The sequence below is a fragment of the Mirounga leonina genome, unplaced genomic scaffold (genome assembly GCF_011800145.1).
Source record: "Mirounga leonina isolate KUSES-001 unplaced genomic scaffold, KU_Mleo_1.0 Mir_151, whole genome shotgun sequence".
Taxonomy (NCBI): Eukaryota; Metazoa; Chordata; class Mammalia; order Carnivora; family Phocidae; genus Mirounga; species Mirounga leonina.
In genome coordinates, this window is record NW_023270377.1 from 15,861,635 (window position 1) to 15,874,639 (window position 13,005).

Below are 13,005 nucleotides of genomic sequence, written 5' to 3' on the forward strand. Positions count from 1 at the left end.
CTTAAGAGTCAGGTTTCTGCCCGTGCTCTTGGGGAATGTTACTTTCCACATCCAGAATTAATTTCATGGCTCAGGCATTGAATTTTAAAATGGTGATTAAAAATCCGTTACATATTAAATGTCTGTGAGAGCTCTGGAAACCCCTCTTGACAGGAGCCCAGCTACTCTGCCTCTCAACTATCTCATTGCTTCGGCTGCAGACTTGAATTTTTTCAACCTTCTAACCTGCGATTGTCTTTTTTTGGGGGGGCAGTATGCTTTCGCAACATACACAAGTGCTATGGTGGTGATGCTTCTGAGGAATGAGCTGCACTGGGTTAAGGAATCTTCATGAATTCGCTTATTTGTCCAGCAGGTACTTACTGGGTATCTACGGTATATTTGGCATCTTCCTAAGGGCTAGGGTTACACTCCTGAACCAGAAAAAAATATTTCTGTTCTAATGGGAATATAAGTACTAAATAAGAGGATTTAAAATTCTCACAAGAAGGAAAAAAGACAAGATGATGGGATAGCACACAATGAGGGGAAAAGGGAGCATTTCACTTTGCATGGAGTAGTCAGGAGGGAGGAGGGAGGATCTGAGCTGAGACCCCTGAGGAGTAAGGAGGCAGCCATTGAGAAAGCCAGGGGAGAGAATTCCTGGCAGAGCTACCAAGTCTAAAATCTATGAGCAACATGTCTAGAGTTGTGCTAAAAATGGGTATTTTTAAAAAAGATTTTATTTATTTATTTATTTAGAGAAAGCTTGTGTGAGTGCAGGGAGGGGCAGAGGGAGAGAGAGAGAATCCCAAGCAGACTCTGGGCTGAGTGTGGAGCCTCGCGCGGGGCTCCATCTCACAACCTTGAGATCATGACCTGAGCCAAAATCAAGAGTCAGAGGCTTAACCGACTGAGCCACCCAGGTGCCCCAATAATGGGTACTTTCAACTTGATTTCTTTTTCCCCTAGGCTCTAGAGTCTGTTAGCACTTTCACGGTTGTTATAAGAAATAGCAATTTCAGGCTGATGTGGCATATTAGACCATGTGTCCATGTGGATTTAAACCCTTCAGCAGAACCCACTTCTAGCCGCAGTGAGCACAGCATCCACCTTTTTCTTTCTATTTTTGCTGCAGTTCCAGTTGCTTTCTATAAGAACAAAAAAATGCGTTTAATCGGACTTGTGGGTTGGGGGTGGGGTACATAGGGAGCACTTAATTTGACCTTGACTTTCCATGGAATGGTTCATACCAAACTCCTCCTTCACATCGGAGGCATTTAGGACTTTAGGTTCAGTGTTGGCTGGTCCCTTTCCGATGACGTTATTATGTAAGTAAGGCTCATACAGATTTCATGTGGCTGTGGTAACATCAGTTCTCCTGCATGGGGCTACTTTAAATCCTGACTTAAGCCAGTAAGTGTGTTCTCTGAACTACTCAGGAATTACACTTTAGTCTGATACACAGGAGGGAAGAACTAAGATTTGTAGAATTACTGGAATTTTCTTTTATACTTGGAATATCACCCTTCTTAAATGTCACATTCACTCAGCTTCTCCAGATAGTGTGTGCTTTATTTCTGGAAGGTTGTCTTTTCCCAGAAGAGAGCACATGATGAGTTAAGGAAGATTAAGATTCCTTTTATGATATCACATGATATGATATTTTATTATATGATATGATAGTCCTTTGCTTTTGCTGTAATTTGGCTACAGCTTCTTTGGGACTTCATACTGTCAGACTCCTGTCAACTGAATGCAACTTGACATCCCACCAGAAAATAATAATTACCCATTGTAGCACCTTTCACCAGAACCTGCTGTGCCAGAAAGAAAGCATTTCACACCAGTGAAGCAAATGGATGTTCATTCAATTTATCCACAGTGGTAGGAATACAGCGCCCATTTCTTTCAGAGCACTGAGAAACTCAAGAAATAGGCCATAATATTTCACATATTTTATTTCTTCCTGAGTCAGGGAAGGTAGATGTAATTTCCACCTCAGAAGCCAGGGCTGTATGAAGGTGTAAATCAGGGGTCCTTACCCCGAGCTGTCTAGATAGGTTCGGGGTGTGCTGGAAGTCCCTAGAATTCATGTGCCAAATTTTGAGGCTTCCTCTGAGCATCTTTTTGAGGGGCCAGTACGTTGTTCCTGATGACACAGGCACATCCATTTGTTTCTATGCTGTCGCTTGCTTCGTTCGCGGTACCGTGAAGAGTAGAATAGTGGCTGCAGAGAATGTGTGGCACATAAGGCCTGAAATATTGACTCTCTATCGGTCCCGTCACAGAGGAAATTTTGTTGAATTCTGCTGTAGACGACTTGTAGGTTAAGGATTATTGCATTTGACTTTTGGTTCTGGGAGCAGAGCTATTACTATCTATGCCACTAAATTATATTTCAAATGTGAAGGGCATTCTAAAAGTGAGAAATTTAGAAGAGTTTAACATCCTAGCCCCATTCTTGGAGGCAGAGAGGGATTTTAATATGTGAATTCCAAGGAAGTAAAAAAAAAAAAAATAAAGGAAAGGAAAGATCTTTCTTTCTCCTTACCTACACTTCAGCATTTGATTGATTTGTATTTAAAAATGTCTTAATTTTGATGGTAAAAATAAAATGTGAAGGAAGACTGTGGTTCTACAAAGGTTAATAAGGAAAATACCAGCCTGCCTTTTGAAAATGTGAAAATTAACTTTTCTTCAGATACGAAGTTTTCCATAGCTTCAAACCTGAATAAACCATCACCTGGAACCAAGATGGGGAAAGAAAGTCATTAACAACCAATACTAAATTAACAAAACTTTTGAGATGGAGCCCATATTTTTTTAAATTTTATTTATTTATTAAGATTTTATTTTTTAAATTTTTAAAGATTTTATTTATTTATTTGAAAGAGAGAGGGAGCACAAATGGGGGGGAGGGGCAGAGTGAAAGGGAGGAGCAGACTCCTTGCCGGGTAGGGAGCCCGATGCGGGGCTCGATCCCAGCACCCCGGTATCATGACCCGAGCTGAAGACAGACGCCCAACCAACTGAGCCACCCACGCGTCCCTTTAAGATTTTATTTTTAAGGAATCTCGACACCAACGTGGGGCTCGAACCCTGGGATCAGGACTTGCACGCTCTACCAACTGAGCCAGCCAGGCACCCCATGATGCCCACGTTTAGCGCTCCAGCCACACTGGCTGGTAATGGAGCTATAAAAATGATGAGAGCGAGCAGAGAGCCTGCTCTACACCTCCTGTGCTCACCATATTTAGCTTCCTTTAGCCTTTTCCTTCCCTGCCTTCTCCTCCTTCGCTTATCCAGGAAAGCATCAAAATGAATCAGATTTCTTTTTCTCTCCATCTTCTAGAGCAGGTGACAAATACTCAGTAAGTGCCTGTTGAATAAACGAAAGAATCCGTAAGTCCCTCCCAACAGGAGTAACCACTAAGATATGATATACAGCCCTATTGACTTTTTCCAAAGTATTTTTAAATTCTAGAAAAGGGGAACTTGAATTAAACTGGATACATCGAGATACTCCTTTACAGGGCTTAATGCTAACGAGTCTCTATGGGAAAAACTGACCATTCCAGCTTTAGTTCAGGGAAGGCTGTATTAATTTACACACCATAGGTAGTGGGCCTCAGATGCATTAGAGGACTCTGTTAGTTTTCTGTCTAGTCATTCATTCATTTGTCGACGCCTCAAACATTTGTTGAGCTTGCTCTGAACGGGGAATCAGGGGAGACACTGGGAAATGATGAAAATATCAACCCTTTTGAGGCGCAGATAGACCCGGTGATAGATACAGATAAGCAGTGTATGTCTGAATAGCAAGACCCCATTGCATGTTCCGAACAGAGTAAGACATAGAAATAAAGGTGACCTGAAATGTGGAGCAATACCATAAGCAGGATTGCTGCCAGTCCTATATATGGGCTAGTAGTGAGGAGTTTGGGGAAGGACAGAATCCTGCCATGCACACGACCTGTAAGCTCCCTGACGCTGTATGCTCAGTAGATATGATCTCAATATGGTGACTAGAAGATTAAACAAATGGTATGGTTATCCCATTTTGTTCTAGATCTCGTATTTGTAATTGGAGACTTACTTGCAGGTGGACAGATTTCTGATGAGAAAGGCACAATCACTTGTCAGAAATTTACTTGTTCCCAAATATCCAGATACACTACTTATGTAAACAAAAGACAGGATAGTCGGAGAGTTAAGTTTTTCCCTCCTGGATTCCTTGTATTTACTGAGAGAGCCCACATTATGCAAACACTCTTTTCTTTTCCTGCTAGCCATTTCTACAGGTAATGGTTTTAAGGTGCTTCTATTATATTAAGTATGACTGCTGGGTCTGGCTGGACTTTTGGCTGTATTAAAGTGTGTATTTTCCTTGTCTTGAGATTACTGTCTTTTCTGAGGAAAAGATGGCCCCTCCTTATAAATGGAAATATACTTACCATCTTTTAATTGACACAAGTTTAAAAAAAAAGAAAAAGAAAGAAAACCACGATCCTGCAAACCTAATCCACCATTAGGATTTTAATGTATAAAGCTTGAGCTTTTTCCTAGGCCTTTGCAGAACGCCGTTATAATCGTCCTGGGTGGGCATTTTTACCTCCGCTCCCCTGTCCTGCACAAAAACCCACAAAACAAAACTCTGCTTTTGTCCAGTTTTGAAGCCCAGGTAACATCACTCCCTATGGCAGCAACACATAAAACATGTGCGGTGCAATTCACCAAACCACTCACGGAGGCATCCCTGAATTTGAACTTGCCGCATCCTGTCCTGTCTTCCTTTTAGCATCTACCGCAGGGTCTTCTTTAAGAATCATTGTCCAAAGGAAGAAGGCTGTTGCAGACTACCACTTGTTTTGGTCCAGCACTCCATTTTGAAATCCTGCAGCATCTCTCCCCACCCACCCCCGGCCCCCCACCCTCTCCACGGGGCAGTGTTCTATCTCTGAGTCCTGTGACCATTTCCTTTTCTGCTCCATTTCTTCTCTGTTTAGACACTGCCATGCCCTGTCCTACATACTAATTACTGACTTTTTGCTTCTGCATTGCTTGATTCATTGTGTCACATTTTCCCATGTGAAAGTGGACCAGGAACCTTGGCAAGGAGGTTAATGGATTTAAGAGTCACTCGTATTTAACCCTGGAAGTCACAGCAAAATAAGAACCAGTGGCTGACCCATTTTATAAACCATGCTGTGGTCAGCTTTAGCGGCAGACTACTAATGGATTTCACCGTGGTGGCGAGCAGCTCTAGAATTTGAGCAGGATTGAAAACACGCCTTCCCTTTTCCTACCTTTACGTCTCAAACTTTGGCTGAAACTACTGATTTTGTTGTTATTATACCTTTGATGGGGGGCCCCATAAGGGAGTGGAAATAACCCCAGAGTGGGAGTTAGTACTCTTGGATTTTAATCTGATTTTGTCACTAGTTAAATTGCATGAAATTTCACTATTAGCAGATCCACTTACTGTATCTCAGTTCCTTCATCTTTAAAATGAGGTTATTTGACCAAATGATCTTTAACATCCAATCTGTCTCTAGGACCCTGTGATTTTAAATAACTGTGTTCGTTTATTCAGAAACCATTTATTTATCTTTATTATAGTCCAGTCAATGCATTAAGGACCATAGCTATAAATTTGAAATCTAAAGAAGAAAGAAATTTGCATTTTTTTTCCTGCAGACTTCTGTGGGGTAGTCTTACTTTTAAACACATATTTTACAACACTGACGGGGAGCAGATCTCAAAACTAAGAGAGGTTGTTGGTAATTAGTCTCAAGGGGAGATTGGGAGTTCCTGCTTGCTTTGTGAGAGTCTTCAAGTAAGCTTTATGAAGAGAAACGGAGGGTGGATTACCCTTATTCGGCGTTACCACCAAAATCCTTCAGCCATTCATCAGCGTGAGCTAAGTAATAAATATTGAGTATGACTCCTGATTAATAGGTTACCTCTTTCAATTCCCACTCAATGGCTACTTTGGAACAACACATTCCATTATGGTTGACTAGCTAAAGCTTCTTCCTAGTTCATACAGGCCTCCCGTAACTTCCTTTTCCTGACGAACACAAACCATTTCCCTCAAAGCAGTCAGTGCAAGTAAATTAGAAATAGAATAAATACAGTGAGCAAGAAACCTCAAATTTTCATTAAAACTCACTGGTCCTTTCCTTGCAAGACCGAAATGGGAAAGAGGAAGGAAAAAAGAGGACTTTCCATGTGTTCCATTGAGTAGGTATTTTTCATTAAAGTGTGGCAGGTGTCTTTTCAACCTTTGGAAGTGGCTCAGACCAGGAACATTCCCCCCCTTCTCCCACCCCGATTCTTCTCCTTGAAGGCAGTGCATGTTAACAGCTTCTTGGCATGTGAAGACGAATCTACAGCAAGAAGCAAGAGGGTTCAGCATGGATCTCTATTTTTTTTTTTTTTTTTACTACTATCTTTAAAACCAACCACTATGTTGTTTGCAGTCAGTTCTGTTTTCGAAACAGCCACCAGCACCATTTGTGTTTCATAAACACTTTGCTGTCGGTGGGAAGGAGTTTGCTTCAAAGGGCCCTGTGCAGCCGTGGGTCGCTGAAGGGCAGGACGCAGGGCCTGGGAGCCTTTGCGCAATCTCTGCCTCAAGTTGAGATCTCCCAACAACTTTATCTTTGACATCTCTGCAACCAGGTCACACCAGTTCCTACGAATTACGTATAGAGAACTGAGCTCTCAACCACTGTGTTGAACCGAAGAGGCATATCTATACAATTCGGCTAATTTTCTTCCATCTTGAGGACATGCTGTACTTGGGAACCGTGATGTAGCTTCAAAGGTGGTGGATAACTATTACTTTAGCAGAGTCCCTCCCACCTTGGCCCTGGGAACTAGAATCACATTCATATGCCTGTTTTCAGATAATGAGATAAAAACCAGATAAGTTCTGGTATTTTCCTGCTGCTTCAGAGAGAGGCCCGCACTCGAAGCCCATTTGATGTCGAGATGCACGACATCCCCAAGTGGCAGTCAGCGCTGCTGTTGTTTGCCCAGGATTGAGAATGACATACAGGCAGCCTTCTTTCATGTGGTTCTTTTAAAAGATCTGTTTTTGCTGGCCTGATCCGCTTTCTGCTTTCTTTGCCACATGGGCCCACACCTTACCTCCTATAGCTGCAGAGAATAATATAAATTCTGAGCAATTCCAAAAGGATAGTTTGAGTTCTTGGTGTGATAATGTGTGCGTGAATTTTTTTTTTTTTTCTTTTTCTAGGCCCACCGTCTGCTCCCCTCAACTTGATCTCTAATGTCAATGAGACTTCAGTGAACTTGGAATGGAGCAGTCCCCAGAACACAGGTGGCCGCCAGGATATTTCCTACAATGTGGTGTGCAAGAAATGCGGAGCTGGTGATTTCAGCAAGTGCCGACCCTGTGGAAGTGGGGTCCACTATACCCCACAGCAGAATGGCCTGAAGACCACCAAAGTTTCCATCACTGACCTCCTGGCTCACACCAATTACACATTTGAAATCTGGGCGGTGAATGGAGTGTCCAAGTATAACCCCAGCCCGGACCAATCCGTGTCCGTCACTGTGACAACCAACCAAGCAGGTAGGAATTGGATCTTCTTTGTTGTATGATATGAATCTAGAGAGAGAGAGGGCTTATGTTGGTATCCATGAATGATATTAAAGTTCTACAGTTGAAGTAGAACCACATGGATCTAATTATAAACCTGTGAGCTGCTTTGTAATACAAAAGATACTTCGAAGAACGTGCATTTGCTCAGCAAATATTTTTTTGGACACCAACTGCATAGCATGACCTATACTAAATGGTAGTGATTCAGTGAGATTAGAAGACAGTGTCTGATTGGAAGGAGACGGCAGTCTAGTGAGCTGGGTCACTCCATGTTGGACTTCTCTTGTAAGGGATTCATGTCAGCCATTTTAATCACAAGGTCCGTGGTTGGACATCAGAGCATTTGACAGATTATCTTGAATTGTAAAATTGATTTTTACCAACGCAGAGTGCTATATCGGCATTTGCTACCTTTTCCAACCAAAGCATTGGTGGCTATCATTTTGATCTTGTTTGGTATTTTAGAATTTAAAAAATGACCTCTGCTACCATCATCATGTAAATCTGGGAACGATGAATAGTTTAATGGGTGTTCTGTGCAGTTTGACAACATTTTCCTGAAAACATATACTGGTTTTACAGCCACTTTCATAGTTGAATCCATAACTGACACGTGGGAGAGGAGAGTTAATTTACCCCATTTCCGGCATTGCTTTCCTCTTCTAATTCCCTAGACTTGAAAACATTCTCTGTTCATGAAGAGTTTATGCTGAGTTAGTTGCAGGATTGTTAACAAAGTCTTGGATATCAGATATTTCAAAGTTCAAATCACAATCTGCAGTTCTAGGGTCCAGCTCCTGACCCCCTCATTCCAGGTCCTCCCCTGAAAACGTTTCCACGCTTTCTCGAGCTCATTTTCCATCCTGGATCTCTGCCTCACATTGCTGGCTCCCTGTTATTTATTTCTGTCGAGTTAAAGGGGAGTAGGAGAAAAGAACTGTGGTGTACTCTTTCATGAGGCTCTTAAGAACAACAAATTTCGCCGGAAAAGGATTATAAATTGCCCTCAGCCCTGTCCCCTCTTACTGCACTTCTCTCTTAAATGAATGTTTCAGTAAGTGCACTCCATAGTTAAATATATCCATATTAATTGATCCTATAGTGGAAAGTATTCCAGTGTCCCAATCCAAAGTCATTATTTTTCCGCTTTGCCCTGAACTCTCTAGAATAAATACAAAATTATGACATGGGTGAGATTTTAAACTGGAGCGAGAATGGCAAATGTGACTGGAAGGCAGCTTCAGCTATAAAAATGCGACATCTTTTAAAATACGCGGCATGAACGGAGCATCTGGTTATGCTTTTGTCTTTTATTTCTGCACTTATAGGTGGTGAGCACCGTTCATGGTAATCGGTTTTATTTTTCTACAAAGACCAGTATGATTTAGGAGGTTCTGATAGCATCACCAAGTACTCTGCCTTTGCCAGCTTTTTCTGCACCTGCTGGGGAATCTGGTTTATGATTCAGTCAATATTCTTAGGTTCAGCCTGATGTACTTATCCTCAGACACATCACTACTTCGTGTTCTTAACTGATTTAAAAGTAGGAAGGGACCTTTTGAGGCTGTACAAGATGAAGTCATTCTCTTTGGTAGAGAATAGCCTCTGGGAAACATGCTGAGGACAGGCTTGGCTCCCCCAGATTTGGGGGTAGGAATGGCTATGACTATATACGTAAGAATTCGAGCCAAGGGATTATGTCAGCTCCTACCAGGCCAGAAGGCCCAAGGAGCCCAAAGAAGACAGGCTAAAAAAATCCTCAAAAGAAGAAAAGGCGCAAAAACGTTAGGAGAGGGAAAAAGTCCAAGTACTATTAAAAATGTAGGTGTGATTCTTTGAGCTCTAACAGAAAGGTGGATGGGGGCATTCCTCTGACACAATGAGGTTTTCTCTGCCATGGCAAGCAGCCCTGCCAGGAGGTTTGCTGAACAGGACAAAATTCCAGCTCCCTATTTTAATTTTCATGAAGGGTGGGTAATGCTGGGAAGCTGCTCAAAATTAAAAATAAATCTTTCAATAAGGAGACCTCCTATGTGGCCAGCCAGAAAGCTTTTGCTCAGCAGAGAGTTGTGTACGGGCATAGCACTGCCTCGTTATCCTATGATTTGGAGTTCCCTAATTCAATACCAGCGGAATAGTTTATCTTTGATGAACAAACCCTTTCTTCATGGTAGGGCAAATTAATAATGTAGGCCAAAATTCTGGGTGAATGTAGCAACCATAAACTCTATCAAAGCTCCCCTAAGCATATTTACACACACACAATTACATTCTAATTGAAGTCGTTCCTATCATTTCATTAAACTGAATTCCTTAGGAACACCTGTAGACATATGGCTCACTCTGGAAGGAATACATGGAATAAATGATTGTTATCATTACCACCTAAAAGCCACCGTTTCATGGCTGTCTGGTTTTGCCCTGTTTTCACAGGGTTCTTTCTCTCATCAGTAACTTACTTAACAAATAGACACGAACCCTCCTGGGATACCTGGGTTTATCACCACCACCTCTGAGACTCTCATGGCTGAACAGGTTCGTGAAGGTGACCTGACTCACCCAAGCTGATGTCTGGGCCACACTACCTGAAACCAGGGAGCACCCTCCTCCCTGGCCCTGAAAGGACAAAGTTACTTTCTTTTACAATGATTGGATAATTAGTAGCATCCCTGTGTTCAGCTTGGCATGCTCCCCGTTGGTGAAACCAAACGTCGAGTATCTGGGCGCGGAAATGGATGTTTGACGAGGCTTTGATCATTGGGCTGTGGAATGTGGTGTGAATGGGCCGGTGTTCTCACATGGTTATTTAAACCATTCTAACCCAAATCTTACTGTTGAGGTAAATATCATGCTTTTCCTCCCACTCCCACTTCAAACCCAATTGACAGTGGAGCCAAGACAAAGGGAACTCAGGATGTCAGCTTTATTGCTGACCATCTGATTGAAGGATGTGAGCTTTATTTCTGTGGCCAAAAGGGCCGTCTCTAATCACACTTGCCGTTGTCACCCAGAGACTAGCTCCGCTGGCTGACTGCAGGCTTCCCGCAAGGATAAAGCCTGGGCTACGGAAGTTGTTCACCCTGGATAGGTCTGCAGGTGTGGAGAGCAGAGAAGGCATAGGACTGCTCCCACCTCCACCCCAGTGCCCCACCTCTATGCCAAGAGTGGGAAGGAGCAGTGGGAAGCGGGTGAGGGTGGGAAGCTCCACAGAAGTCACCTTGGGAAAAGAGCAGACGAGGAAAAGGCAATTCTTCCCTACCCTGTCACTTTTCCTGCGTTACCTTCCAAAAGGAGCAAAGAGAGCTTCCTCAAGAGACTTATGTTTCCCCTCCCCCGTCTGGCATCCTCCAGCGACTCTTGTGTTTTTTGTTTAGGAGGAGATGGTTCTGATGTTTATGAAAAATGAATAAGCAGACTGCCGGGTGATTTGTTTTCTAAATGGCTTTTCTTTGGTTTACTTTTACTTAAGTGGACCATCTCGGGCAAATGAATACAGGATGTGTCACTGGGACAGGGAGATGCTGTATAAATGAAACAAGGTTTTCCTGGCCAAGCAACAGAACTGTGAATAGTTTTGCTAAAAATGCTGAGATGGCAGCCAGCAGTACATCTTAATATCACAGAGCCAGTTTGCATGTTTCCCACCCCCAAGTCCCCTACCCCTGTCTTCCAGCTCTGGGGCCGAATCACACTCGAGGTTGTTTGGTTTGTTTTAAATCATTATGAACTGCCACGGATTGTATTCCCTACTAACTCTGAACTGCACCTGGGATGACGATTACACATGTATGTATGTGTGTATGTATGTACGTATGTACCTACGTACCTAAACTCTACACCCAACGTGGGGCTCAAACTCATGACCCCTAGATCGAGAGTCACATGCTCTACAGACTGAACCAGCCAGGTGCCCAGTGATCACACTTTTGATTTTTATTTTGCATGAGATCCTATTCTGGATACTTGACAATGAAATGGCATCTGGTGATCTCTCTTGGACAGCTGCAGTGTCCTAGTGACAAACATCTGTAACGCACGGAGTTTGGAGGAGTTAGATATTTGGTGGATTACATAATCATTTGAACCTAGCTGATCTCTAAGATCTTTTCTAATTCTAAAAATCTGTAATTCCAAGAATATAGTCGTGAGCTATGAGCATGAAGAAGTAGCGCTTGTTTCCACAGGATGTTCAGAAATGGGCTCTAACGGCAATTTCGAGGATGGGAAAAATTCCGATAAATGCTCCCACAGAATTAGCAGAACGCACCCGAATGCTGCCTCCTCTCTACCCCTCCAAGCCCACACCTACCAAGTTATTTCCTTGGAAAGGTGAAACAGTAAGCTAGCTGCATCTCGGGTATAGTTAGTTGTTCAGCATGCCTCCCTGGACATTTGTCAATGTCTGGAGATATTTTTGGTTATCTCAGTTGGGAGCGCTATTACATCTAGTGGGTGAAAGCCAGGGATGCTGCTAACCATCCTATCACACACAGGACAGCCCCCACAACAAAGAATCATCTGGTTTGAAATGGCCACAGTGCCAAGATTGAGCAACTCTGCTCTAGTGATACGTTTGCAAAACAGATTTCATGACTTCACAGAAATGCCGACCTTCCTAGTGTTCCATCAAGATCCTGCCTTTGCTTGGTTCTGTGGCTCCATACTGGGAACAGAATGCTCCCTACACTGCTCTTAGAGGATAGGCAGTTATAAATGGCCCTTTGGGACCTCTTGTGAAGAATCCCAGTTGTTTTGTCATCGCGTGAACTGGTGTTGCTTGTTAGACTGGCCTTGTTCTCTAGGATGGACAATTAAGACTGAAAGGAAATACTACATCAACGGTAAAGTGACAGGACACCTTGATGAAATGTCACTGTACAGTCCATAGTAGAGATTCAATAGCTGTTTGTCGATTAACACATTTATTTATAGTAAAAACAATCACCAGACTCTTTCTCAAGTAGCGATAAATTTAATAAAACCAAAATAATGAGTAAAGAAAAGAAAATAACTAAGTGCAAGAGGCAGGCTGTCTTTTATTACTCAACTGGTAGGTTCCCTTTCTCTCTTTCTCTGTCATCTTTTAATTAGACGTATTATGTTATTTGAGTAGGATAATGGAGAACAGTGGGAATTCTCATCCCCACTGGGTATAATTGCTACCTGTCGTCTACATGGTAAGGGGAAAGCTTCAGGGAGACGGTGGGAGAAGGGGAAACATCTTAGAGCAATTGAGTTAGGTAATGTGCTCGAGGCATAGTGGCACCAGATTTTGTGGGGTCTGAAGCTTAGACAATTTTTGTGTGATTTCAAGAAAAATCCTACAAAATTATAAATATCAAATGAAGAAGAAAGCTTCAGAAAGGGCCTGGGCAAACTTCTTTAAATTC

The 13,005-nt window shown here is 42.6% G+C and overlaps 1 protein-coding gene across 9 annotated transcripts in view; it reads left to right on the top strand.

Annotated features, from left to right (window-relative positions):
- The window catches only part of EPHA4 (EPH receptor A4), a 143,734-nt gene that overhangs the window by 75,052 nt on the left and 55,677 nt on the right, over positions 1-13,005 (top strand). For all 9 annotated transcript variants that reach the window (XM_035007034.1, XM_035007032.1, XM_035007033.1 and 6 more), the window contains exon 5: positions 7,247-7,585. In XM_035007034.1, the coding sequence (XP_034862925.1) occupies positions 7,247-7,585 (339 nt within the window). The remainder of the gene's footprint in view (positions 1-7,246; positions 7,586-13,005) is intronic.